The sequence below is a fragment of the Ranitomeya imitator genome, chromosome 4, assembly GCF_032444005.1.
Source record: "Ranitomeya imitator isolate aRanImi1 chromosome 4, aRanImi1.pri, whole genome shotgun sequence".
NCBI lineage: Eukaryota > Metazoa > Chordata > Amphibia > Anura > Dendrobatidae > Ranitomeya > Ranitomeya imitator.
Genome location: NC_091285.1, coordinates 353164338 through 353190977, shown reverse-complemented (window position 1 = coordinate 353190977; position 26640 = coordinate 353164338). Strand labels below are relative to the sequence as shown.

At 45.9% G+C, this 26640-nt stretch overlaps 1 protein-coding gene across 2 annotated transcripts in view; it reads right to left on the bottom strand.

Annotated features, from left to right (window-relative positions):
• Positions 1-1395: 1395 nt before the first annotated feature.
• The window catches only part of LRRK2 (leucine rich repeat kinase 2), a 321822-nt gene continuing 296577 nt past the window's right edge, over positions 1396-26640 (bottom strand). Inside the window, exons 49-53 of one of the 2 annotated variants that reach the window (XM_069765011.1) lie at positions 13867-14019; positions 11557-11762; positions 11239-11298; positions 3962-4092; positions 1396-1761 (exon numbers count right to left, since the gene is read on the bottom strand). In XM_069765011.1, the coding sequence (XP_069621112.1) occupies positions 3971-4092; positions 11239-11298; positions 11557-11762; positions 13867-14019 (541 nt within the window). In that variant the 3' untranslated portion in view covers positions 1396-1761; positions 3962-3970. The remainder of the gene's footprint in view (positions 1762-3961; positions 4093-11238; positions 11299-11556; positions 11763-13866; positions 14020-26640) is intronic. The other variant, XM_069765012.1, reaches the window with a different exon arrangement.

Here is a 26640-nt window from a genome sequence, read left to right as displayed (position 1 = left end):
AACAAACAGCAACTGAAAACCACTGCAGTGAAGGCCTGACAGTGCATCAAAAAGGAGGAAACACGGTGTCTGGTGATGTCCATGAGTTCAAGACTTCAGGCAGTCATTGCCAACAAAGGGTTTTCAACCAAGTACTAAAAATGAACATTTTATTTAAAATTATTGAATCTGTCCAATTACTTTTGTTCCCTATAAAAACAGGGTGGCACATGTTAAGGAGCTGAAACTCCTAAACCCTTCATTCAATTTTAATGTGGATACCCTTAAATGAAAGCTGAACTTCAACTGCATCTGAATTGTTTTGTTTAAAATTCATTGTGGTAATGTCAATTATCAAAATTAGAAAAATGTTGTCTCTGTCCAAATATATATGGACCTAACTGTACTGCGTGGCCACTGTTATATATTGCGTGGCCTGTATTAACGCATTGGGTATTCTATAATATGTATGTATATAGCAGCCACATAGTATATAGCACAGGCCACGTAGTATTTGTCTGCTATATACTACATGGCTCCTATATACTACTGTACATGGCCTGTGCTATATACTATGTGGCTGCTATATACATACATAAATACATATTCTAGAATACCCGATGCGTTAGAATCGGGCCACCATCTAGTTATTCTATACTTGATAACTATTTTACCGTGGCCGTAAGTTGTGTTCAGGGGCGATTTCCTCTTTGTGCGCGCTCCTGCGCACTGGTCCTCTGAAGACAAAGGGCGGCAAATGCGCACTTTGACATGATCGATTGCCGATAATACTGCGCATACGCCGCCTTCAGCGCCATTCTGTTGTAGTAAAAAAAAAAAAAGAATAGCTCCAGTAACAAGTTGGCAACGGCAGCGCTTGCGCAGTAGCATCTATTGGAATGCAATAGATGCTACTGCACAGGCGCCGCCATTTTGATGAAGTGATTTTTTTTCTTTTTCAAATACACACACTAGTATTAGTGATGAGAGAATATACTCATTACTCGAGATTTTTCGAGCATGCTCGGGGGGTCCTCCGAGTATTTTTAAGTACATGTGGGGGTTGCCTGGTTGCTAGGGAATCCCCACATGTACTTATGCTGGCTAACAGATGTAAATCATTCAGCTGCAGCAAGAAAAACTAAAATCTCCGAGCACTAAAAAATACTCGGAGGGCCCCAGAGCATGCTCGAGAAATCTCGAGTAATGAGTATATTCGCTCATCACTAATTAGTATATTCATTATGTAAACTAGGGGGCATGTCAGTGAGGGATCAGTGACCTGTCAGCAGTCTCCATTATGAATATCTAATCGAAGCTCCACTTGAAGACCCCCATCCAGGCCAGCCCCGGAGCACGAGCATATTATTAGCTCAAAACTGAAAATAAAGATTAAAAAAACAACCAGAAGACAGATTTCATCAACCCAAGTATCATTTTAATCAGTATAAAGGCGCCCGCCTAACATTGTCTGTAGTTTACTGTGCACAATCCTGCTGACAGGTTCCCTTTAAATATAAAAAAAATATCTGGAGAATATATCAGAAGTATATAATGATATTTACATACATATTGTACATGCACAAAATAAGACAAAATATTAAATGTATACCTAAAATAAATCAATATGAAGATGGATTCATTATGAATAGACATTGATGTACAATATACATAATTTTTTTCCTTGTCTTCATATAGTAGCTTTTCAGGAGCAGTAAGGGGTAGGTTGCAGTCATGTCGAGGGTTTCGTCAAAGGCAACATGTTGATAGATGATACTACTGCTAAAAGAGAAAATATTTGCTATAAATGATGATCATACAACTATAAAAGGTGCTATTTTGGTATTTGGTATAAATAACTATTTTACTAGAAATTGAACAAGTGTGTAATACTTCAACAGTACCCATTCTATTGGATGGTATCAGGTAAACAGGTTTTTCGGTGAAAACAAGTTATTACAGCAGCAGCTGCGAGACATGCAGCCGTGGCAATTCACAAATTGTATTTGAGCACACTGATGATACTATATTAGCACAAGAGCATGCTCAGATAACACCTTATCCAAGCACGTTCGCTCATCACTGGTAAAAACCTATCTGCGACTCGCACCAATTGTCAGAACACAAAATTGTTTTCCCTGACAAGGCACTTTTATCCCATTCATTCTCTATAGTACTGCCATAAACAAGAAACAAGCACAGTGGTTGGCAATCCCATAGAGAACAAAAGAAACAACAGTTGAGAATATGATCGTCCGTTCTATCCATTCTAACTAGCTAAAAGTTCCCCATTCTGTCAGTGTCCCCCGACAATCAATAACTTCTGTAAATGGGTTGTCTGGTGACAACAAACTATCCCCTATGCAACCCTTTCCCAATGGGCAATTTTTCGATTTTCAACTTTCATTTTTTTTGCCTCCTCATTCCAATAACTATAACTTTTTATTTTTTTAGCCTCATAGCTATATGAGGACTGTTTTTTAACAGGAAAAGTTGCAGTTTTAAACGACTCAATTTAATGTATCAGGAAAAATTAGAATAATCTAACTGTGATGAACTTGGACAAAAAATGCAACTGCGCGACCTTCGCTTCTACTGAATTCATTAATTACAGTGACACTAAACTCGTAGTTTGTTTTTTTAGGTGTTGAAAAAAAATTCTGAATTTTTTTTTTTAATGAATCAAACTGCAAGTGTTGCCATTTTCCGAGACCCCATAACATTTTCATATTTGCATTAATGGAGGCTTCCATCTTGCTTATGTTTATATACTTAGAGCAGCACACTGGCTCAGTGGTTAGCATTGCAGCCTTGCTGAGCTGGGGTCCTGGCTTCAAATCCCACCATCTGTAAGAAGTTTGTATGTTCTCCCCATGTTTGCGTGGGTTTTCTCTGAGTACTCCAGTTTCCTCCCATACTGATAAGGAATCTAGATTGTGAGCCCCAATGGGGAATGTTGTGACGATGTCTGTAAAGCGCTACGGAAATAATGGCACTATATAAGTGAGTAAATTAAATAAATAAATAGTATTTTGGGGTAGTGACTATGTTTTGATCACTTCTTATTGCATTTATTGAGGTGTTGCCGAAACCAAAAATCCACATTTCTGGGGTTTTGATTTTTTTTCTCCTTAAGGGTTAAACATTAAACATTTTGATAAATCAAATGGATGTAGCAATACCCAATATGTGTAAAAAAATTAATATTTTGAAAAACATTTTTTTGTCTTCTTAGGAAACCTTCAACCGGTGATCGTCCGGACGATTGTTTATCCTATATACTGTATTGCAGCATTGCAGTATTTTGTAAAGAATCATGGTCCTATATGAACAGACTGGTCTTTATAGGAGCACAATCAAGGCAGACAGCCAACTATGGGAACAGATTGGCACCCATGTCGCAGCACAGCCAATGGGTGTGTGGAGTGCTGCGCCAGGGACAGTGCTCTGTAGCATGGTCTAACAGGCTTGGCGTATCTGGCTGACCGGGAGTTCGTCATCAAGATCTTGAGTTGCAATGGCAACGATCAGGCCCTCGTCATGTTGCGGGGGCGCCGATTGGAAGGGACAGGAAGCCCCTTCCCTCCCCCCAGCCTCCTAAATGCTGTGATTGATATCAATCGCAACATTTAGGGGTTAAATGGCTCAGGGTGGTGTCGGCTCTGATCCTGGCCGTGACAGCTGGGTCTCGGTTACTACTTAAGCCGAGCTCCCAGGGTAAATTGCACGGGCACAGCGCCCGCACGATCGTCATGACATAAGTTTACGTCATGGTCAGAAAGGGGTTCACAACCTATGACATAAACTTAAGTCAAAGGTCGCGAAGGGGTTAATATCAGATCTGCGCAACTCTGCTACCAGTTTCACAAAATACTGAGTCCCAAGCCACCGTAAGTAGTTAAAGGTTCTATACATATGAGGTACATGGACTTCTGAGTGACATATACAGCATTACGACTCACCACTGTTTTCTATGACTTACCAGCGTCTATCAGTCCAGCGATAATCCTCTTGATTTTTCTGCAAGCTCATGTCTTATTTCATTATGCTTCTTAAGGTTTTGGACCTCATGAGGAAGGTTCATATCCCACACAGAAAGAAATGACTGTATTTCTGAAATACCAGAAAACACATTAGAAGTCTAGATATTAAATAATAATTGGAGGAATAACAGAAAGCATACACTGCACACAATTATTATGTCATTTGCATTTTTGATTATTAATTTTATTATTGAATAACTACAACGCTGTTGATCAATCCCAAAGTTTAATTATTCTAAAACCTGAACATTTTAAAAAGTAGAAGTGAAGTTTTATCTTTCTTAGGAGAATATTTGTGTGTGCAAAATTATTACGTAACTTAATGGAAAATGTACATTTCACAATCTCAATTGTTTATTTTCATCTGTTACAATGAGAATAATAACCACACAACTCAAAATGTACAAAAATACATTCCTGACATTTCAGTAAAAATATATCAGTGACCAATGTAGCCATCCTTCTTTTCAATAACTCTCATGAGCTCTAAGTATGGAGTCTGTCAGTTTTTTAATCTGTTGATGATAACCTTTTGGGCCGCACCAACCACAGCCCCCGAGGCACAGGCACTAGAGGGTGTATTGTTTCCATCACTGTAGTGCTCACATCAGGTGCTGCTTTAAACTTGGGAGAAAATGATGAAATCGCAACATTCTTTGCAATCTCTTGTTGCGCAAAAATTCTGTGACTTTTCAAAGCGTTTCACGAAAATTTTCTGGTATAAAAGCTTTGATGAATCGGCATCTATGTCTATATGCAGAAACCCATTACACAACCACAATGTACTGTACGGTTCTGGAAAATGTTAAAAGAAAAGTTCTTGAAAAACGTAGATAAAATAATGGTGCAAAAGTGGTCTAGGCATTGTACTAAGGTGTTAACATGGTCAGCAGAAAAGATTTCTGTGACCAAAAGCTACACAATCTTGAATATTTGTTCATGTTACTTTTCCAAGCCATTACTGGTTTCAGACATCTAAAAATTAGATAGATAAATAGATAGATAGATACAGCTCTTGCAAAAATTAAGAGACCACTGCAAAATGTTCAGTTTGTCCGATTTTTCTCATTATAGGTATATTTTTGAGTAAAATGTAAATTGTTCTTTTATTCTATAAACTTCTGACAACATGTCCCCGAATTTCCAAGCAATACATTTTGTTTTTTTTCCTGAAAAGGAGAAATGGTTAAAATAAAAAAATAAAAAAAAAAAACAAACAACAACAGTGCTTTCAGACCTCAAATAATGCAAAGAAAACAAGTTCATAATAATTTAGAAACAACAATACTAATGTTTTAACTCAGGAAGAGTTCAGAAATCAATATTTTGTGGAATAACCATGATTTTTAATCACAGATTTCATGCGTCTTGGCATGTTTTCCACCAGTCTTTCGCACTGCTTCTGGTGCAAAAATGTATAAGCTGTTCATCTTTGTTTAATGCCTTGTGACTATCCATCATCCTCTTGATTACATTCCAGAGGTTTTCAATGGGGTTCAGGTCTGGAGATTGGGCTGCCCATGGCAGGGCTTTGATGTGGTGGTCTCTTAACCCCTTAGCGACCGCCGATACGCCTTTTAACGGCGGCCGCTAAGGGTACTTAAACCACAGCGCCGTTAATTAACGGCGCTGTGGAAAAAGTCAATAGCGCCCCCCAGAGGCCGATTTTCTCCGGGGTCTCGGCTGCCGGGGGTAGCCGAGACCCCAGAGAACATGATTTGGGTTTTTTTTAACCCACCCCGCATTTGCGATCGCCGGTAATTAACCGTTTACCGGCGATCGCAAAAAAAAAAAAAAAAAAGCGATCTCTTTTTAATTTCTCTGTCCTCCGATGTGATCGCACATCGGAGGACAGAGAAAAGGGGTCCCAAGTGGCCCCCCAATACTCACCTAGCTCCCCAGATGCTCCTCGTGTCTCCCGGTGGGCGCCGCCATCTTCAAAATGGAGGGCGCATGCGCAGTGCGCCCGCCGGCCGGCACCAGGAGAATCTTTGGGGTCTCGGCTGCCGAGGGTAGCCGAGACCCCAAAGAGCATGATCGGGGTCGGTTTTACCGACCCCTGTTTTGCGATCGCCGGTAATTAACTGTTTACCGGCGACCGCAAAAAAAAAAAAAAAAGAAAAAAAGTAAAGTGAAATTCTCTGTCCTCTGATGTGATCGCACATCAGAGGACAGAGAAATAGGGGGATTCGGGACCCTACAATACTCACCTGTGTCCCTGGATCCTCTTGCTGCTCCTCCTGGCCGCCGGCAGAAGAAAATGGCGGGCGCATGCCCAGTGCGCCCGCCATCTGTCTCCATCTGCCGGCCGGCAGGAGAACAGCAGTTGGGGCTAAAATTAGGGGTAGGGTTAGGGGTAGGGGTAGGGTAAGGGGTAGGGTTAGGGGTTAGGTTAGGGTTAGGGGTAGGGCTAGGGTTAGGGCTAAATTTAGGGTTAGGGTTGGGGCTAAATTTAGGGTTAGGGTTGGGGCTAAATTTAGGGTTAGGCTTCTTTCACACTTACGTCGGTACGGGGCCGTCGCAATGCGTCGGCCCGACATACCGACGCACGTTGTGAAAATTGTGCACAACGTGGGCAGCAGCTGTAGTTTTTCAACGCATCCGCTGCCCAATCTATGTCCTGGGGAGGAGGGGGCGGAGTTACGGCCACGCATGCGCGGTCAGAAATGGTGGATGCGACGTACAAAAAAACGTTTCATTGAACGTTTTTTTGTGCCGACGCTCCGCCAAAACACAACTGATCCAGTGCACGACGGACGCGACGTGTGGCCATCCGTCACGATCCGTCGGCAATACAAGTCTATGGGCAAAAAACGCATCCTGCGGGCACATTTGCAGGATCCGTTTCTTGTCCAAAACGACGGATTGCGACGGAATGCCAAACGACGCAAGTGTGAAAGTAGCCTTAGGGCTAGGGTTAGGGTTGGGGCTAAAGTTAGGGTTAGGGTTGGGGCTAAAGTTAGGGTTAGAGCTGGGATTAGGGTTAGGGTTTGGATTAGGGTTGGTATTAGGGTTAGGGTTGGCATTAGGGTTACGCTTGGGATTAGGGTTAGGTTTGGGATTAGGGTTAAGGTTAGGGTTGTGATTAGGGGTGTATTGGGATTAGGGTTAGGTTTGAGGTTAGGGTTGAGATTAGGATTAGGGGTGTGTTGGATTTAGGGTTTTGATTAGGGTTATAGTTAGGGTTGACATTAGGGTTGTTTTGGGGTAAGGGTTGTGATTATGGTTAGGGTTAGTGATTAGGATTATGGATCAGGTTGGGATTAGGGTTAGGGGTGTGTTGGGGTTAGGGTTGGAGCTAGAATTGGGGGGTTTCCACTGTTTAGGTACATCAGGGGGTCTCCAAACACGACAGCCAATTTTGCGCTCAAAAAGTCAAATGGTGCTCCCTCCCTTCTGAGCTCTGCCGTGCGCCCAAACAGTGGGTTACCCCCACATATGGGGCATCAGCGTACTCGGGATAAATTGGACAACAACTTCTGGGGTCCAATTTCTCTTGTTACCCTTGTGAAAATAAAAACTTGGGGGCTACAATATCTTTTTTGTGGAAAAAAAAAATATTTTTTATTTTCACGACTCTGCATTCTAAACTTCTGTGAAGCACTTGGGCATTCAAGGTTCTCACCACACATCTAGATAAGTTCCTTGGGGGGTCTAGTTTCCAAAATGGGGTCACTTGTGGAGCGTTTCTACTGGTTAGGTACATCAGGGGCTCTGCAAACGCAACATAATACCCGCAGACCATTCTATCAAAGTCTGCATTCCAAAACGGCGCTCCTTCCTTCCGAGCTCTGCCGTGCGCCCAAACAGTGGTTTACCCCCACATATGGGGTACCAGCATACTCAGGACAAATTGGACAACAACTTTTGGGGTCCAATTTCTCTTGTTACCCTTGTGAAAATAAAAACTTGGGGGCTAAAAAATCTTTTTTGTGGAAAAAAAATATATTTTTTATTTTCACGGCTCTGCATTATAAACTTCTGTGAAGCACTTGGGCATTCAAGGTTCTCACCACACATCTAGATAAGTTCCATGGGGGGTCTAGTTTCCAAAATGGGGTCACTTGTGGGGGATTTCTACTGTTTAGGCACATCAGGGGCTCTCCAAACGCGACATGGCATCCGATCTCAATTGCAGCCAATTCTACATTGAAAAAGTAAAACGGCACTCTTTCTCTTCCAAGCTCTGCGGTGCGCCCAAACAGTGGTTTACCCCCACATATTGGGTATCGACGTACTCAGGAGAAATTGCACAACAACTTTAGTGGTCTAATTTCTCCTGTTACCCTTGTGAAAATAAAAATTTGTGGGCAAAAAGATCATTTTTGTAGAAAAAAATGCAATTTTTTTTTTTCACGGCTCTACGTTATAAACTTCTGTGAAGCACATGGGGGTTCAAAGTGCTCGCCACACATCTAGATAAGTTCCTTAAGGGGTCTAGTTTCCAAAATGGTGTCACTTGTGGGGGGTTTCCACTGTTTAGGCACATCAGGGGCTCTCCAAACGCGACATGGCGTCCAATCTCAATTCCAGCCAATTCTACATTGAAAAAGTAAAACGGCACTCCTTCTCTTCCAAGCTCTGCGGTGCGCCCTAACAGTGGTTTACGCCCACATATTGGGTATCAGCGTACTCAGGAGAAATTGCACAACAACTTTTGTGGTCTAATTTCTGCTGTTACCCTTGTGAAAATAAAAATTTGTGGGCAAAAAGATCATTTTTGTGTAAACAAAAGCGATTTTTTATTTTCACGGCTCTACGTTATAAACTTCTGTGAAGCACTTGGGGGTTCAAAGTACTCACCAGACATCTAGATAAGTTCCTTAAGGGGTCTAGTTTCCAAAATGGTGTCACTTGTGGGGAGTTTCCACTGTTTAGGCACATCAGAGGCTCTCCAAACGTGACATGGCGTCCGATCTCAATCCCAGCCAATTCTGCATTGAAAAAGTCAAACGGCGCTCCTTCACTTCTAAGTTCTGCGGTGCGCCCAAAAAGTGGTTTACCCCCACATATGGGGTATTGGCGTATTCAGGAGAAATTGCATAACAAAATTTATGGTTACATTTCTGTTTTTACACTTGTGAAAATAAAAAAAATGGTTCTGAATTAAGATGTTTGCAAAAAAAAGTTAAATGTTCATTTTTTCCTTCCACATTGTTTCAGTTCCTGTGAAGCACGTAAAGGGTTAATAAACTTCTTGAATGTGGTTTTGAGAACCTTGAGGGGTGTAGTTTTTAGAATGGTGTCACACTTCATTATTTTCTATCATATAGACCCCTCAAAATGACTTCAAATGTGATGTGGTCCCTAAAAAAAAATGGTGTTGTAAAAATGAGAAATTGCTGGTCAACTTTTAACCCTTATAACTCCCTAACAAAAAAAAATTTTGTTTCCAAAATTGTGCTGATGTAAAGTAGACATGTGGGAAATGTTATTTATTAACTATTTTTTGTGACATATCTCTCTGATTTAAGGGCATAAAAATACAAAGTTTGAAAATTGCAAAATTTTAAAAATTTTCGCCATATTTCCGTTTTTTTTTCATAAATAATCGCAAGTAATATCGAAGAAATGTTACCACTAACATGAAGTACAATATGTCACGAAAAAACAATCTCAGAATCAGCGGGATCCGTTGAAGCGTTCCAGAGTTATAACCTCATAAAGTGACAGTGGTCAGAATTGCAAAAATTGGCCCGGTCATTAAGTACCAAATTGGCTCTGTCACTAAGGGGTTAATTTTGTGCCAGAGCTGTGTACAGTATATATATATTCTGGCTTAGGTTTACCATTTGGATCAATACATGTACATAAAAAGTCAACACATCCGTTAAAATGCCAGGATTTTAATAATAAGGAGAATCATTTTCCCCCCTTTATGCTATGTCCATATAGCTTTTTACACTCACATCAGCACCGCCGTCAGGGTTTATGTCTGAAGCACCGGAAATGGGATTCAGGCATATACGTTGATGGGGTCATTGACTTTAATAATGCAGATGGAGTCATTGTGTGCTCTTACTTGAGGTGGGCTCCAAGAATTGGCTGACACCTGCCGCACTGATGCAAAATTACATAAAGGTACCTGCATGTATAAAGTTTTAAGCGGCGTTTTCACAAAGGTAATATTTTTGCTAAAAAAAAAAAATTAATAAGCCTTAAATACTGGAAAGAAGTGACGCTTCCTCACATGCATTATTGAACAGATCCATTTACATCTGTAAAATCTGCTTTTTACCCCATGTATAGGAATAGGCTTGATCTGCAACAACTGCTAGACACGAACCATGAACAAGACTGGCTTAGTTTATTAAGTCAAAAAAACAAAAACAAAATAAACTGACCCCTCTCTGTCTGGTCCAGGACCACCCTGATGCTGATTATCTTAATATATACTTACCTTGTAATGTCTTCACATCCTGTTCCGTCCAGATGTGTCCAGATCCCAGAATTCCAAGGTGCAGAAGTTCACCGACCGCCAAATTGGGACACCCAAGTGATGGGTGTCTCAATATGGAAACTGCTGCTGGTACCAGCCTCTTGCCCGGTACCACCAGCGGAACACTGTCGTGAACACACTGCTGCCAGGATCAGCCGAATGATTTACTGACCACTGCCATCTTTGTACAGGAGGAGTGCATGGGCAGTTTTAATGTGACCGCCGCTATCTGTCTGCACAAAGATGGTGGCGGTCTGATTCACTGCGCCTGCGCGAATCATTCGGCTGATCCCGGCAGCAGATGCGCGATGTGTCTACAGGCAGAGGAAGCCGGTCACATTAAAAGGCTTTTCCCGCAAACAAAAGTTCATTTTAAAAATTGTCCGTGTCTGACCGTGTACTGAACATACCACATCTCCTGGGCAGGGGAGGAAGCAAAAGACAATACTGACATTACAGCAGGGGATCACAGTGGATTGATTTTGACAGGTAAAATATTTCACAGACTGTTTTTAAACAATATTTTACCTCACAAAAGGGAAAGAGAGAGTGGATAGGTGGGTGAGCACATAGGGGGGAGAGATTCTCAACGCTGCTAAGCCTGACCCCATTGTTACATTACCGCCCTCTCGATACGATAGCATCAGGCCTCCATCTAGTATTTTGCATAACAAAGTATTGTTATAACCTTAAAGCTTTTCAAACAAATAAAAGCATCCTTATTTTTTTAATTTTAAACAATAACAGGGAGCAAATGCTTCAGATACAGACATTTACCTTTATGTTGTGAGCTGCGGCATCCTAATACAAGCACAACATTCTTTACATTTCCCTTGTCTAGGAATAAAAACAAATAAAAATAAATAAAATGACAGACCTATAAGTAGCATGTTGCATTCCATAATAACAATATCTATGAAAAGCTAAAATATTAAAAATCAGATCTGCAGTATTTCCATTAAATTTGCATTGTCTACAGAGCAGCTTGAAAAAAATCTATGTTCCAGTAATTCTTAGTTTCGGGCACGAGGTCAGATGATATAAACTATAAAAAAGGCAGCTAAAACGATGCATTCTTGTCTCATATACATCTACCTAGCTGAGAAGGAACCATGCAGCGAATGGAGTCGCAGAAACTAGAGATGATTCTTATGGGTCGTCGAGTCGAAATGTCAATAAGCAGGATATGTCCTCCGCCTGTTCCAACCCAAAGAGCCGTATTTTTCTGTAAAAACATCGCTTTGACTCGAGCAGTATAAGCATCTTCTTTATTTAATTTTCTCTGCTTTGCAATTTCTTCCCTAAAACGGAATAACACTATTGTCAAAAGTGCATTCTTGTACACAAGGCAGACCTCTCCCATCTCCTGACATGTTTCTGTGAGAAATATACATGTAATTCCCAGAAAACAACAATTCTAGAGCAGAATTCCTTACAACTCTATATTGTACAGTTACTCATTCCTACTAGATATCTACGAATACATTGACAGCACAACTTCATAGAGTCAGCACTGACTGGAACAGTATATAATATATGGGCCATGAAAAAAATGGGAAAATCCAGCAACCGCAAACGTCATAAAACATCACATTTATTAGTAGATTAAAACATGAAAAGGAAAAATGTAAAAAACATGATAACAGGCGAAGCGTTTTGAGCTACACTAGCTTTTAATCAGAGCTAGTGTAGCGCGAAACGCGTCAACCGTTAGGTTTTAAGTTTTTCCCTTTCATGTTTTAATCTACTAATGTAATGTTTTATGACTTTTGCGGTTGCTGGATTTTCCCATTCTTTTCACGGTTCACTTACTCAGGAAACCAGCCTGAAGTCTCTGTGCTCGGCACCCTTATTCTAGAAATTTCTCAACCTGGTGAGCTGATGGTTGCTCCATCGTGTGTTTCTATATAATATATGGACATCTTCTATATAATGGTGGATGCGTCCTTCTGGCCAAAGCCTGGATGAGCAACACCTTGCGCAGTGCGGCACCGGAGTCAGTGTGTGCGCATACCTCACTACGGCGCCATTTTATTGAAGACGTTGTCTATGCCAATTCGCTTACACAGCATCTTCAACAAAATGGCGGGGGATATTATGGAATGTGCATGCACTGACTGCGGCGCCACACTGCGCTGGCCATAGGGATAATAGCAACAGGCGGATCGTGCGAACTGCTATGTTGACGTTGTAGTACATTACTTCAAAGAAATAGTGCTAAGTCAGCATGTGTGCATATCGCGATCTCCGGCGCCATTTTATTAAAAGCACTGTATAAGTGTATCAATAAAAATTCCAGCCACCTGGGCATAGAGTGAGTTCAATATCTAGTATAATATATATGCAAACACCATCAACCGGTAATATCCAGCTGTCAATATATTCCCACATTTTCAGGAGGAGTAACTGAGGAACATTACCACAAAGATTAATAAGAATAAATGCTCCAAAATAATAAAACAAAAATGTATCAAGGCGACTGTCACAAATGATGACAGATCCACTTTATAACAAATTTGATTCCACATACGTTATGGTCACAACAATATAACTAACCTACATTATCAGCTGGACAAATATTGCATTTACCATCATAGAAGTGAGAAAACTAATGATCCTGATAATTAGGATTTGTTTAGGTGTCACTATAAACTGCGGTTATTGTAGCCAAGTGGGCGGATGTATCAGGCTAGTGGCCCGGAGCACGGACCCTCGTGTAGCAATTGACAGTATCTGACAATCCCAGTATACAGGCAATCATGCTGATAAGACTCTGTTCACATGTCAGTTGATCTTTTCCTGTAGTCTGTTCTTTGTCATACAGAAGGGACCACAATGCTTATATAGGATCTGTCTGATTTATGTTCTTTTACAGAAAGTTCTGCCTGCGGGATCTTTTTTATTCTTTCTGTCCAAAACACAAACGGAAAGTGGATGGACCCAGTATTAGCCCCCACTGCTTCGATTTCAAACAGGACTGCCCACGATGCTAAGAGATGGTTCACACGCTGCAGTTTTGCCAAGGAAAAAAAACACCGCGTTTTGCAACACCAGCAAAGTGAATGAGATTTCTCAAACCAATGCGCATGCGGCTTCGTTTTTCCTTGAAGATATGAACCAAAGAGTTTTTTTTTTTTTTTTAAACTCTTCAGCATGTCAACTCTTTCAGCATTCTTACAGCATTTTTCAGCCAAATAACTGTGCAACAAAATGCATAAATAAATGCACGTAACAACGCACGTATTCTACGCAGTGTGTTTTCTACCAAACAGAAAAATGCTGCAAATACCGAGCATATGCACACAGCCCGATTCCACACACAGTCCCGTTTTCCTGTTATAAATGGAAGCGTAAACGGACATTGTGAACAGATCCTTGCGGAGAAAAAAGTAAGCAATTATTTACTTTAGCAGCTGGGCACAGTCAAGCACTTCACATAGTTTCTCGGTCTTTTTATCCCAAATCTCCACATACGGACTGTATTTTTTTGCCACATAGATGTATTTGTCAACCGCAACAGAAGTGATATTTGAATCACTCACTGATCCATGTGAAAACCTAGAAATAAAACACAACACATTCAAGCCATGAAGTCTTAGCAAAACACGAGGACAAGAATTTAAATAAAAACAGTGTGAATTTAAAGGGAATCTGTCAGCAGGTTTTTTTGCTATGTAATCTGAGGACTGCATGAGGTAGGGGTTAAAGCACAGAATTCAACAATGTGTGTCTTAACAAGCTGTGTGCTGCTGTTTACTTACACTACAAGTTTTTTCACTAGGACATTATCATTGCTCTAACTAGCTGCTAGCTGCCACATGACAGACTGACCCCGCCCCTTCTGCGAAAAGCAGATCTTTGTCTATAAACAATGTACATATAGGGGGTAGATTCTTCAGCTCGGTTGCAAAAACTCTGTATCACAACTGCTGCACCCAGTAATCTAAGTGACACATCATTGGAATCAGGGCCTCTTTGCCTACATCAGGCTGCTCTCAGATGATATAACTTTACAATTAAACCCATACTAAATGTCAAGGGCACAGAAAACTGAATGAACTATATGCACCACAAGAGAAGACCACAGTAGACAGTGCCAAAATTAAAAAAACTATTTATTTAAACAAGATTAAAATACATATGTATTAAGAGTTGAAGTTTTTAGCGATACCATTTCGGTGTAGAAACGATCTTTTTATCGCCCATTATTGCATTTTATTGCAATGCAGTGGTGACTAGTGTTGAGCATTCCGATACCGCAAGTATCGGGTATCGGCCGATATTTGCGGTATCGGAATTCCGATACCGAATTCCGATACTTCCCGCGTATCGGATACCGGAATCGGAAGTTCCCAGAATTCAAACTGAACGCAGCAGCCGATGAGGAATGATTGGAAGTGTGGGCATATCCTGTTTAGCATGGTGGGCATGTAAGTACTGGCAAGGCTTAGATTGGCTGCTGAAATCATGTCACTCTGCACTATAAAAAACGCTGCCGCCATTTTGCGCTCACTCTGCTGTGATTTCAGTTAGGGACAGGACGCTGTGTCCTAACTGAGGGCCAGTTGAGATAGCTAATTGCTTTATTTTCCTTTCCAAAGGCTAATTTAGCAAAACGCTGTGTGTTCTTCACTGTTCACCTTGCTCTTGCCTTGCAGCGCTGTTTTAACAGCGTTCTGCAAGGTCTCTGTGTGTGTGTGTGTGTGCAGCTCACTCTGTAGTCTGTGTGCAGCCATATACCCGGTTGTATTCAGCTCAGGGGGGGTTCACACTGCCTCACACAGTTGTTCTTTTTTGCTCTTAGTGCAGCCTGCTGCACATTTTTTCTCAAATTTCCTATTAGCGTTTTTCCACCAGTCTCCAGCTCTATTGTGGAAAAACACTACATAGGATAACCTAGAGGGGGGTTTTTGGGCCTTGCAGCGCCGTTTACGGCTGTCTGCACGGTCTCCGTGTGAGCCCAGCTCGCCCTGTAGTCTGTGTGCAGCCATAGCCGGTTGGATTCAGCTCAGGGTTCGTTACTGGCTCATACCTTGAGAAAAATTTTACTTTTTTTCAAATAGTGCAGCCTGTTTAAAATTTGAAAAAAAAAATTCCTATTAGTGTCTTTCCACTCGTATCCAGCTAAATAGTGGAAAAACACTATATAGGATAACCTAGAGGAGGGTTTTTTGGCCTTGCAGCGCCGTTTACGGCTGTCTGCACGGTCTCCGTGTGAGCCCAGCTCGCCCTGTAGTCTGTGTGCAGCCATAGCTGGTTGGATTCAGCTCAGGGTTCGTTACTGGCTCATACCTAGAGAAAAATTTAACTTTTTTTCAAATAGTGCAGCCTGTTTAAAATTTGAAAAACAAAAATTCCTATTAGTGTCTTTCCACTCGTATCCAGCTAAATAGTGGAAAAACACTATATAGGATAACCTAGAGGAGGGTTTTTTGGCCTTGCAGCGCCGTTTACGGCTGTCTGCACGGTCTCTGTGTGAGCGCAGCTCGCCCTGTAGTCTGTGTGCAGCCATAGCCGGTTGGATTCAGCTCAGGGTGCGTTACTGCCTCATACCGTGAAAAACAATTTCCTTTTTTTCAAATAGTGCAGCCAGTTTAAAATTTGAAAAAAAAAATTCCTATTAGTGTCTTTCCACTCGTATCCAGCTAAATAGTGGAAAAACACTATATAGGATAACCTAGAGGAGGTTTTTTTGGCCTTGCAGCGCCGTTTACGGCTGTCTGCACGGTCTCCGTGTGAGCCCAGCTCGCCCTGTAGTCTGTGTGCAGCCATAGCCGGTTGGATTCAGCTCAGGGTTCGTTACTGCCTCATACCTTGAGAAAAATTTTACTTTTTTTCAAATAGTGCAGCCTGTTTAAAATTTGAAAAAAAAAATTCCTATTAGTGTCTTTCCACTCGTATCCAGCTAAATAGTGGAAAAACACTATATAGGATAACCTAGAGGAGGGTTTGTTAGCCTTGCAGCGCCGTTTACGGCTGTCTGCACGGTCTCTGTGTGAGCGCAGCTCGCCCTGTAGTCTGTGTGCAGCCATAGCCGGTTGGATTCAGCTCAGGGTGCGTTACTGCCTCATACCTTGAAAAACAATTTCCTTTTTTTCAAATAGTGCAGCCAGTTTAAAATTTGAAAAAAAAAATTCATATTAGTGTCTTTCCACTCGTATCCAGCTAAATAGTGGAAAAACACTATATAGGATAACCGAGAGGAGGGTTTTTTGGCCTTGCAGCGCCGTTTACGGCTGTCTACACGGTCTCCGTGTGATTTAAACTAGCTCTGTAGCCCGATCTGCACCAAAAAAAAAGTAAAGTTCACCAAACACAACTTAACACTTGTGTAGGCCACATTTGAAAAATAATAAAGTTTAGTCCACAATTTACAACATTAGTGTTTCTTACACCTGTTAGGAGGAGCATTTCAGGAATAAGCACACTAAGGCCTTAGTACTTTTCTGCTTATCTTTATCTGTCAACCAAGATGAAGAGGGCAGGGAGTAAGGCACGTGGGCGTGGGCGCGGAGCAGGGAGAGGAGCAGGGAGAGGACGTGGTGATTCTGTGCCTGCTGCGGGCACCGGTGACTCGTCGTCACTCAGTTTCAGCAGGGAACAGTCCTTCATGCGCAGCTTTGTCGGAGAGCGCCGTGCACCGCTGCTACGTGAAGACCAAATTGAAGCCGTTGTCGGGTGGATGGCAGCTAACGCCTCAGCATCGACTTCAGTTAGTGCCACATCCTCTCAGGCACAGAGCACTGGAGAGCAGCCATCTGTCTCTTCACCACCTGCCAAATTGGCCAGGCAGTCAGAGAGCCCAGGACAGGAGCCGTCTCTACTTCTGTTCTCTGAATCTCTTGGCTTGGAAACAGGGGGCCAGCCAAGCAGCATTGGAGAAATGGAAGAAGAGGCAGTGTGCAGTGATGCCCAAAAGCTTTATCTCTCTGACTCTGAAGAGGCAGGTGGGCCAGTGCCTCCGGTGACCACAGCGCAGTACGCATCTGATGATGAAACTCAGGTGCCGCTTTCTGATGCGTACTGTGCTGCCGAGACTACCCAGGAGGAGCAGTTGGTGGCAGAGGGTAGTGGAGATGATGAGGTCCTTGACCCATCGTGGCGTGAGGAACAGGAAGGTGGTGGGAGCAGCTCTGAGGAAGAGCTTCCCCTTACGGGCCAAAGAGGGAGAGGGAGGGGGAAGGCTGCGGAGCCTGTAGCCTCCACTTTGGCACCCGTTAGGAGCCTGTCTCTTTCCAAAGCCAAAAAGGGCGCTCCCAAGACTTGCAGTGCCTGGTCCTTTTTTGACACAGTTGCAGATGACATTTGTTTTGTCAAATGCAAGCTGTGTCATCAGAAAGTAAAAAGAGGTAAAAGTGTCAGCAACCTCAATACCACAAATATGTGGAAACATGTGCGGAACAGGCACGCGGTGGAGTTACAGAAACACAGTGAAGACGTAGGCCAACCAACAGCGGCAGCTACCACCTCTTCATCTCGTGTTGCCTCTTCCTCCACTGTTGTCCAGAGACCTAGTGTAATTCCACCCACAGCACCACCTTCCCAGTCATCCTCACACTCCCAGTCTACTCTACAGCCATCGGTAGTCCAGGCATGGGAGAAAAGGCGGGCATTCTCGGCCAACCACCCCCGAGCACAGGCTCTGAATGCAGGCATTGCCAAACTGTTGTCCCTGGAAATGCTCTCGTTCAGGCTGGTGGAGACTGACAGCTTCCGTGACTTGATGGCATTGGCAGTCCCACAGTACAAGGTGCCCAGCCGCTTTTACTTCAGCAGGCAGGCTGTCCCTGCCCTGCACAGGCATGTTGAGGCAAACATAAAACATGCGCTACTGAACGCCGTCAGTAGCAAGGTCCACCTCACCACCGATGCGTGGACCAGTCAGCATGGACAGGGGCGATATGTTTCCCTCACTGCCCATTGGGTTAATGTTGTTGAGCCAGGTACAGATCGTGCGAGTGGCGCAGGACGTGTCCTGCCCACTCCAAGGATTGCAGGAATCCAGTCTGTACGCATCGACTCCTCCTCTTACACCAGTTCCTCTGATTCCTCTCTGCAGGATCCGTCACAGTCCACCTCCACATGGACCCGTGAACGTTTACCTATGACCGACATGAGCACAGCCGTGGCTAAACGTCAGCAGGCCGTCTTGAAACTAGTTTCATTGGGGCATCGAAGCCACACAGCGCAGGAGCTCTGGAATGCCATCAAGCAGGAGAGCGATGTGTGGTTACTGCCAGCGAATCTCCAGCCAGGCATGGTAGTGTGTGACAATGGCCGAAATCTGGTGGCAGCTTTGGCCCTTGGCAACCTCACTCACATCCCATGTCTGGCACATGTGCTCAATTTGGTTGTGCAGAGTTTTCTGAGGGACTATCCGGATCTTGATGCCCTGCTGCACAAGGTCCGCCTAGAGTGTGCTCACTTGCGGCGTTCCAGCTTGGCCAGATCCCGCATTGCTGCTCTGCAGCGCCGATTCCGCCTTCCGGAACACCGCATCATATGTGACCTACCTACCCGGTGGAATTCCACGTTACATATGTTGGAGCGGTTGTGTGAGCAGCAGCAAGCAGTTATGGAGTACCAGCTGCATCAGGCGCAAAGAAGTCGCAGTCAGCGCCGATCAGACTTCACAACCACAGAGTGGGCCACTATGAAGGACGTCTGCCAGGTTTTGCGTCCTTTTGATTATTCCACGCGGATGGCAAGTGCAGATGATGCACTAGTCAGCATGACTGTCCCCCTTATCTGCCTGCTTCAGCAAACTTTGCAAGGGTTAAGGGATGATGTGGTGGAAGAGGTGGAGGATGAGGAGTCACCTTTTCCATCAGCTTCTGGAGAGTCAGCGCCACGTGGTTCCTCACAAAGGGGTACGCAGGGGCCAATTTGTGAGGAGGATGAGGAGGAGTCAATGGAGGAGGAAGAGCTCCGTCCAGAGGAGGGAGCGACACAATTGTCCAGTGGTCAGTGTGTACAGCGAGGGTGGGGTGATGACGAGCGGGCAGAGATCATGTCTCAAGCAGGGGACAGCGTTTCTGGGCCAGTTGGCACTCTGCAGCACATGGTGGATTTCATGCTGCAGTGCCTGAGAAACGACCGCCGCATCGACCACATTCTCAACATGCCTGATTATTGGGTGTTCACCCTCCTCGATCCTCGCTACCGGGACAACGTCCAAAACCTCATCCCTGCGTTGACCCGGGAGCGTAAATTGCGGGAGTACCACGACACACTGGTGAATTCCATCATCTTCTCCTGTCCAACTGAGAGGAGTGCTGCTAGTGCTTTACAAAGCAGCTCAGTGCGTCGAGGCAGTGGGGGAGGCTCTGCCCAAAGAGGGAGCAGAAGCAGTGCCTCTGCCCAAGGCAAGCCCAGTATGGCACAACTCTGGCACACTTTTGTGTGCCCGCCCCAAATGTCTACACCATCACCGGCGGCTCCAGTCAGCAGGAGGCAACGGTTCCGTCAGATGGTGACAGACTACATGGCTTGCCCTCTTACTGTACTCCCAGACGGCTCTTCCCCGTTCAAGTTTTGGGTCTCTAAGCTGGATACATGGCCAGAGCTAAGCCAGTATGCATTGGAGGTGCTGGCTTGCCCTGCGGCTAGTGTCTTATCGGAACGTGTCTTTAGTGCCGCAGGTGGTGTACTAACAGACCGTCGCATGCGACTATCCTCCGATAACGTTGACCGGCTTACTTTCCTGAAAATGAACCAGGCCTGGATCTCGCAGGAATTTGCCACTCCTCTGCCTGATTAAGTAATTGGGTGTCATCCAGGTCTCCTGCTGTGTTCATCTTTCTACCACCTGAACTGCTATTCCTGGGCTCCAACACCGCCAGTTGCGGCTCAGAAGTGCAGGCTGCACAGTAAAAACATACGACCCAGTGTTATTGGGTTTCAGTAACGTCAGCTGATCCCCAGCTGTGTAGCCGGCAATGTGTCCTGCGACCGCCACGCTGGCACAACAACCTAAATGTAAGGGAACCTGTCTCCCCCCCCCCCGTCGTTTGTTACTGAAAGAGCCATCTTGTGCAGCAGTAATGCTGCACAAGGAAAAGGTAGCTCTTTTTTTTTAGCTCTTTGCACACGCAGAACTTAACACTTATAAAATGTGTTCACTGATACCGTTATACCGTCCCGGAGCTGGGACTTTCCTTCGTAATGTGACGCAGCACAGCCGTCATTCCTACCCCCTTGGTGCCATGCGCTGCCTCCTCAGCGTTGTTTTAAGCTGTCACGGAGCCTGCGCTGTTCTGTTATCCCTTGGGCATGCCCTATTTGCGCTGCCTGTCTTCTGACATAATTTGGTGTCAGGCTGGCTGCGCCTGTGCGGCCGCGCTGCCCGAGATCCCGCCTCGCAGTGTCTTCTGATTGAGTCACACTGCGGGCCTGGGATCCATGGGCATGCGCAGTGCATATCTTCCCCTCGGGCTCTCGCTCATTTCCCTCCGCCTTCTTTAGACTGTGCGCCGTCAGCTGATCCCTAGCATGCCACGGCCGTGACACCGCACAGTCTGAAGAAGAGGGAAGGAGGGGAGTGAGAGTCGAGGTTATGCACTGTGCATGCCCATGGTTCCAAGGCCCGCAGTGGGATTACGTTAGACGAGACTGCGAGGTGGGATCTGGAGCAGCGTGGACGCACAGGCACTGACAGCCTGACACCAAATTATGTCAGAAGACAGGCAGCGCTAATTGGGCATGGCCAAGGGCTAACAGAACAGCGCAGGCTCCGTGACAGCTTAAAACAACGCTGAGGAGGCAGCGCACGGCATCAAGGGGATAGGAATGACAGCTGTGCTGTGTCCCATTACGAAGGAAATTCGCACCTCCGGAACGGTTTAACGGTATAAAGGGACACATTTTTAGTGTTTACTTCGGTGTTTGCAAGGAGCATAATTAAAAGAGCAACCTTTTCCTTTTGCATCCTTAGTGCTGCACAAGATGGCTCTTTCAGCTACAAACGTCTTGGGGGGGGGGGGGGTTAAAGGTTTCCTTTCAACTTGCTCCAATCAGGCTTCGGCCTACACTCTGTTCCTCTGCTGCTCCTGCTGTCCCTGGGCTCTAACACCGCCAGTTGGTGCCTGGAAGTGCTGTGTGCACAGTCAACAGTCGCTCCTCTGTTATTGGGGTTCAGTAACGTCAGCTGATCCCCAGGTGTGTGTGCGGCAATACCTCCAATCTGCTCCTCCTGCTGTCCCTGGGCTCTAACACCGCCAGTTGGTGCCTGGAAGTGCTGTGTGCACAGTCAACAGTCGCTCCTCTGTTATTGGGGTTCAGTAACGTCAGCTGATCCCCAGCTGTGTATCCGGCAACGTGTCATGCGACCGCCACGCTGGCACAACTAAAATGTAAGGGGACCTGTCCCCCCCCCCAGGCGTTTGTTACTGAAAGAGCCACCATGTGCAGCACTAATACTGCACAAGGGAAAGGTCGCTCTTGAAATTATGCTCCTTGCAAACGCTGAACTACACACTCATGTAATGTGTCCCCTCACACCGTCCAACCGTCCCGGAGGTGGGACTTTCCTTTGTAATGTGACGCAGCACAGCCGTCATTGCTACCCCCTTGGCACCGTGCGCTGCCTCCTTAGCGTTGTTTGATTCCGTCATGGACCCTGCGCTGTTATGTTATCCCTTGGCCATGCACAGTTTGCGCTGCCCGTCCTCTGACATCATTTGTTGTCGTCCTGGCTGCGCCTGTGCGTCCACGCTGCCCGAAATCACACCTCGCAGTGTCGTCTAATGTGATCCCACAGTGGGCCTGGTATCCATGGCCATGCGCAGTGCATATACTAGCCTCTCACTCCCCTTCTTCACGCTTCTTCACACTAGGCGGCGTCAGCTGATCCCTAATAGCATGCCACGGCCGTGACGCCGCACAGTCTGAAGAAGCAGGAAGGAGGTGAGTGAGAGGCGATGATATGCACTGCGCATGCCCATGGATCCCTGGCCCGCAGTGGGACTACATTAGATGACACTGCAAGGTTGGATCTCGGGCAGCTTGGACGCACAGGCACTGCCAGCCTGACACCTACATGATGTCAGAAGACGGGCACCGCTAACTGTGCATGGCCAAGGGATAACATTACAGCGCGGGCTCCGTGACAGAACCAAACAACGTTGAGGAGGTGGCGCCCGGCACCAAGGGGGTTGGAATGACGGCTGTGCTGTGTCACATTACGAAGGAAAGTCCCACTTCCGGGATGGTTTGACGGTGTGAGGGGACACATTATATGAGTGTGTACTTCAGCGTTTGCAAGGAGCATAATTTTCGGAGCCACCATTTTCCATGTGCAGTATTACTGCTGTACAAGATGGCTCTTTCAGCAACAAATGCCTGGGGGGGGGTTAAAGGTTCCCTTTCAACTTGCTCCACTGCAGGCTTCGGCCTACACTCTGCTCCTCTTTGATTCCCTGGGTTTCAACACTGTCAGTTGCCACCTGGAAGTGTTGTCTACACAGAAAAAACACTAGGTGATGTGTCAGTGGGGTTCAGCACCGCCAGCTGTTCCCCTGCTGTGTAGTCGGCAACGTGTCCAGCACAAGCCACGCTGGCACAACAGAACAAAAGCTGCCACCAGTGCAGGCTTCGGCCTACACTCTGCTCCTCTCCTCCTCCTGCTGACCCTGGGCTCAAACACCGCTAGTTTTTGCCCGGAAGTGCTAGCTGCACAGAGAAAAACACCAGCCAATGTGTTAGTGGGGTTCAGCAACGCCAGCTGTTCCCCTGCTGTGTAGCCGGCAACGTGACCTGCAAACGCCACGCAGGCACATGAACTGAAATTAAAGGGAACCTGGCCCCACCCCCCCAGGTGTTTCTATGTATAACAGCCACCTAGTACAGCAGTACTGCTGCATTTGTACAAGGTGGCTGACTTTTTCTCCTTGCCCACGTGGAACTCAACACGTACAAAATGTGTCTCATTGAGACCATTCCACTGTCCCTGAGGTGTGACTTTCCTTTCTAATGATACGCAGCACCACCCTTGTTAGCGCTGCCCGTCTTTTGACATCATTGGTTAGCTGGCTGCGCCTGTGCGTCTGCCCTGCTCGAAACAACGCCCCTCGGTGTCTTATTTTTTTGAACAGCGAGGGTGTGATTGATGGGCATGTGCAGTGCATATGTTTGCCTGTGTTCACTCATCTCCTTCCGCCTTCTTCAGACTGGGTGTCCTCATGGCCGCGGCAGGCGATAAGGGATCAGATGAGGCCGCCCAGTCTGAAGCAGGTGTAAGGACATGTGTGAGCGTCAAACATATTTACTGAACAAGGCCACGAATCCCAGCCACGCAGTGTGATTTTTTGAAAACACACTGTGGGTCTGGGATTCATGTCCATCGCTAACCGTAACGGCCGACATTAAATGAGGTCAGAAGACAGGAAGCGCTCACAGCGCATGGCCAAGGGATCCCAATAGCGCAGACTCCTGTACAGCAAATAACGCTCAGGAATCTGCGCACAGCAGCTAGGTGTAAATTTTGACACCTGTGCTGCATCTCCTTAAAAAGACTAGTAGTCACGCCTCCACTACTGTTTGACAGTATAATGGGCTAAACAGTGTACGTGTTTTATTCAGCGTGTGCAAGGAGCAAAATTAAATAGAGCAACCTTTGACTTGTGCATCATTAATGCTGTTCAAGGTGTGGCTCTTGTACCTTGCAACACCTGAGGGGGGGGTTAAAGGTAACCTTTGAAATTGGTTCAACTAGGCTTCGGCCTACACTCTGCTCCTCTACTCCTCCTGCTGACCCTGGGCTCAAATACCGCTAGTTTTTGCCCGGAACTGCTAGCTGCACAGAGAAAAAGACCAGTCAATGTGTTAGTGGGGTTCAGCAACGCCAGCTGTTCCCCTGCTGTGTAGTCGGCAACGTGTCCAGCACAAGCCACGCTGGCACAACAGAACAAAAGCTGCCACCAGTGCAGGCTTCGGCCTACACTTTGCTCCTCTCCTTCTCCTGCTGACCCTGGGCTCAAACAACGCCAGTTTCTGCCCGGACATGCTAGCTGCACAGAGAAAAACACCAGCCAATGTGTTAGTGGGGTTCAGCACCGCCAGCTGTTCCCCTGCTGTGTAGTCGGCATCGTGTCCAGCACAAGCCACGCTGGCACAACTGACCAAAAGCTGCCACCAGTGCAGGCTTCGGCCTACACTTTGCTCCTCTCCTCCTCCTGCTGACCCTGGGCTCAAACAACGCCAGTTTCTGCCCGGACATGCTAGCTGCACAGAGAAACACACCAGCCAATGTGTTAGTGGGGTTCAGCACCGCCAGCTGTTCCCCTGCTGTGTAGCTGGCAACGTGTCCTGCAAACGCCACGCAGGCACATGAACTGAAATTGAAGGGAGCCTGCCCCCCACCCCCCCAGGTGTTTCTATGTATAACAGCCACCTTGTACAGCAGTACTGCTGCATTTGTACAAGGTGGCTGACTTTTTCTCCTTGCACACGTGGAACTCAACAAGTACAAAATGTGTCTCATTACAGACCATTACAATGTCCTTGAGGTGTGACTTTCCTTTTTAATGACACGCAGCACCCCCATTGTTAGCGCTGCCCGTCTCCTGACATCATTGGTTGGCTGGCTGTGCCTGTGCGTCCCCCCTGCCCGACACAACGCCCCCCGTTGTCTCATATATTTTGACTGCGAGGGTGTGATTGATGGGCACGAGCAGTGCATATGTTCCCCTGTCTTCACTCCCCTCCTTCCGCCTTCTTCTGACTGTGCGGCCTCATGGCCGCGGCATGCGATAAGGGATCAGCTGAGGCCGCCCAGTCTGAAGCAGGTGTAAGGACATGTGTGAGCGGCGAACATATTTACTGCACAAGGCCACGAATCCCAGCACCGCAGTGTGACTTTAGGAAAAGCCACTGTGGGTCTGGGATTTATGGCCATCGTTAACCGCACCGGCCAACATGAAATGAGGTCATGAGACGGCCTGCACTAACAGTGTGTTGCCAAGGGATAACACAAGAGCGCAGTTTCCTGTACTGCAAATAACAACGGTAAGGAATCTGCGCACAGCACCTAGGTGTAAATTTGTACACCTGTGCTGCGTCTCCTTAAAAAGACTAGTAGTCACGCCTCCACTACTGTTTTACAGTATAATGGGCTAAATAGTGTACGTGTTTAATTCAGCGTGTGCAAGGAGCAAAATTAAATAGAGCAACCTTTGACTTGTGCATCATTAATGCTGTTCAAGGTGTGGCTCTTGTACCTTGCAACACCTGAGGGGGGGGTTAAAGGTAACCTTTGAAATTGGTTCAACTAGGCTTCGGCCTACACTCTGCTCCTCTACTCCTCCTGCTGACCCTGGGCTCAAACACCGCTAGTTTTTGCCCGGAACTGCTAGCTGCACAGAGAAAAACACCAGTCAATGTGTTAGTGGGGTTCAGCAACGCCAGCTGTTCCCCTGCTGTGTAGTCGGCAACGTGTCCAGCACAAGCCACGCTGGCACAACAGAACAAAAGCTGCCACCAGTGCAGGCTTCGGCCTACACTTTGCTCCTCTCCTCCTCCTGCTGACCCTGGGCTCAAACAACGCCAGTTTCTGCCCGGACATGCTAGCTGCACGGAGAAAAACACCAGCCAATGTGTTAGTGGGGTTCAGCACCGCCAGCTGTTCCCCTGCTGTGTAGTCGGCATCGTGTCCAGCACAAGCCACGCTGGCACAACTGACCAAAAGCTGCCACCAGTGCAGGCTTCGGCCTACACTTTGCTCCTCTCCTCCTCCTGCTGACCCTGGGCTCAAACAACGCCAGTTTCTGCCCGGACATGCTAGCTGCACAGAGAAAAACACCAGCCAATGTGTTAGTGGGGTTCAGCACCACCAGTTGTTCCCCTGCTGTGTAGCTGGCAACGTGTCCTGCAAACGCCACGCAGGCACATGAACTGAAATTGAAGGGAGCCTGCCCCCCACCCCCAGGTGTTTCTATGTATAACAGCCACCTTGTACAGCAGTACTGCTGCATTTGTACAAGGTGGCTGACTTTTTGTCCTTGCCCACGTGGAACTCAAAATGTACAAAATGTGTCTCATTGAGACCATTCCACTGTCCCTGAGGTGTGACTTTCCTTTCTAATGATACGCAGCACCCCCCTTGGTAGCGCTTCCCGTCTTCTGACATCATTGGTTGGCTTGTTGCGCCTGTGCGTCCGCCCTGCCTGAAACAATGCTCCTCGT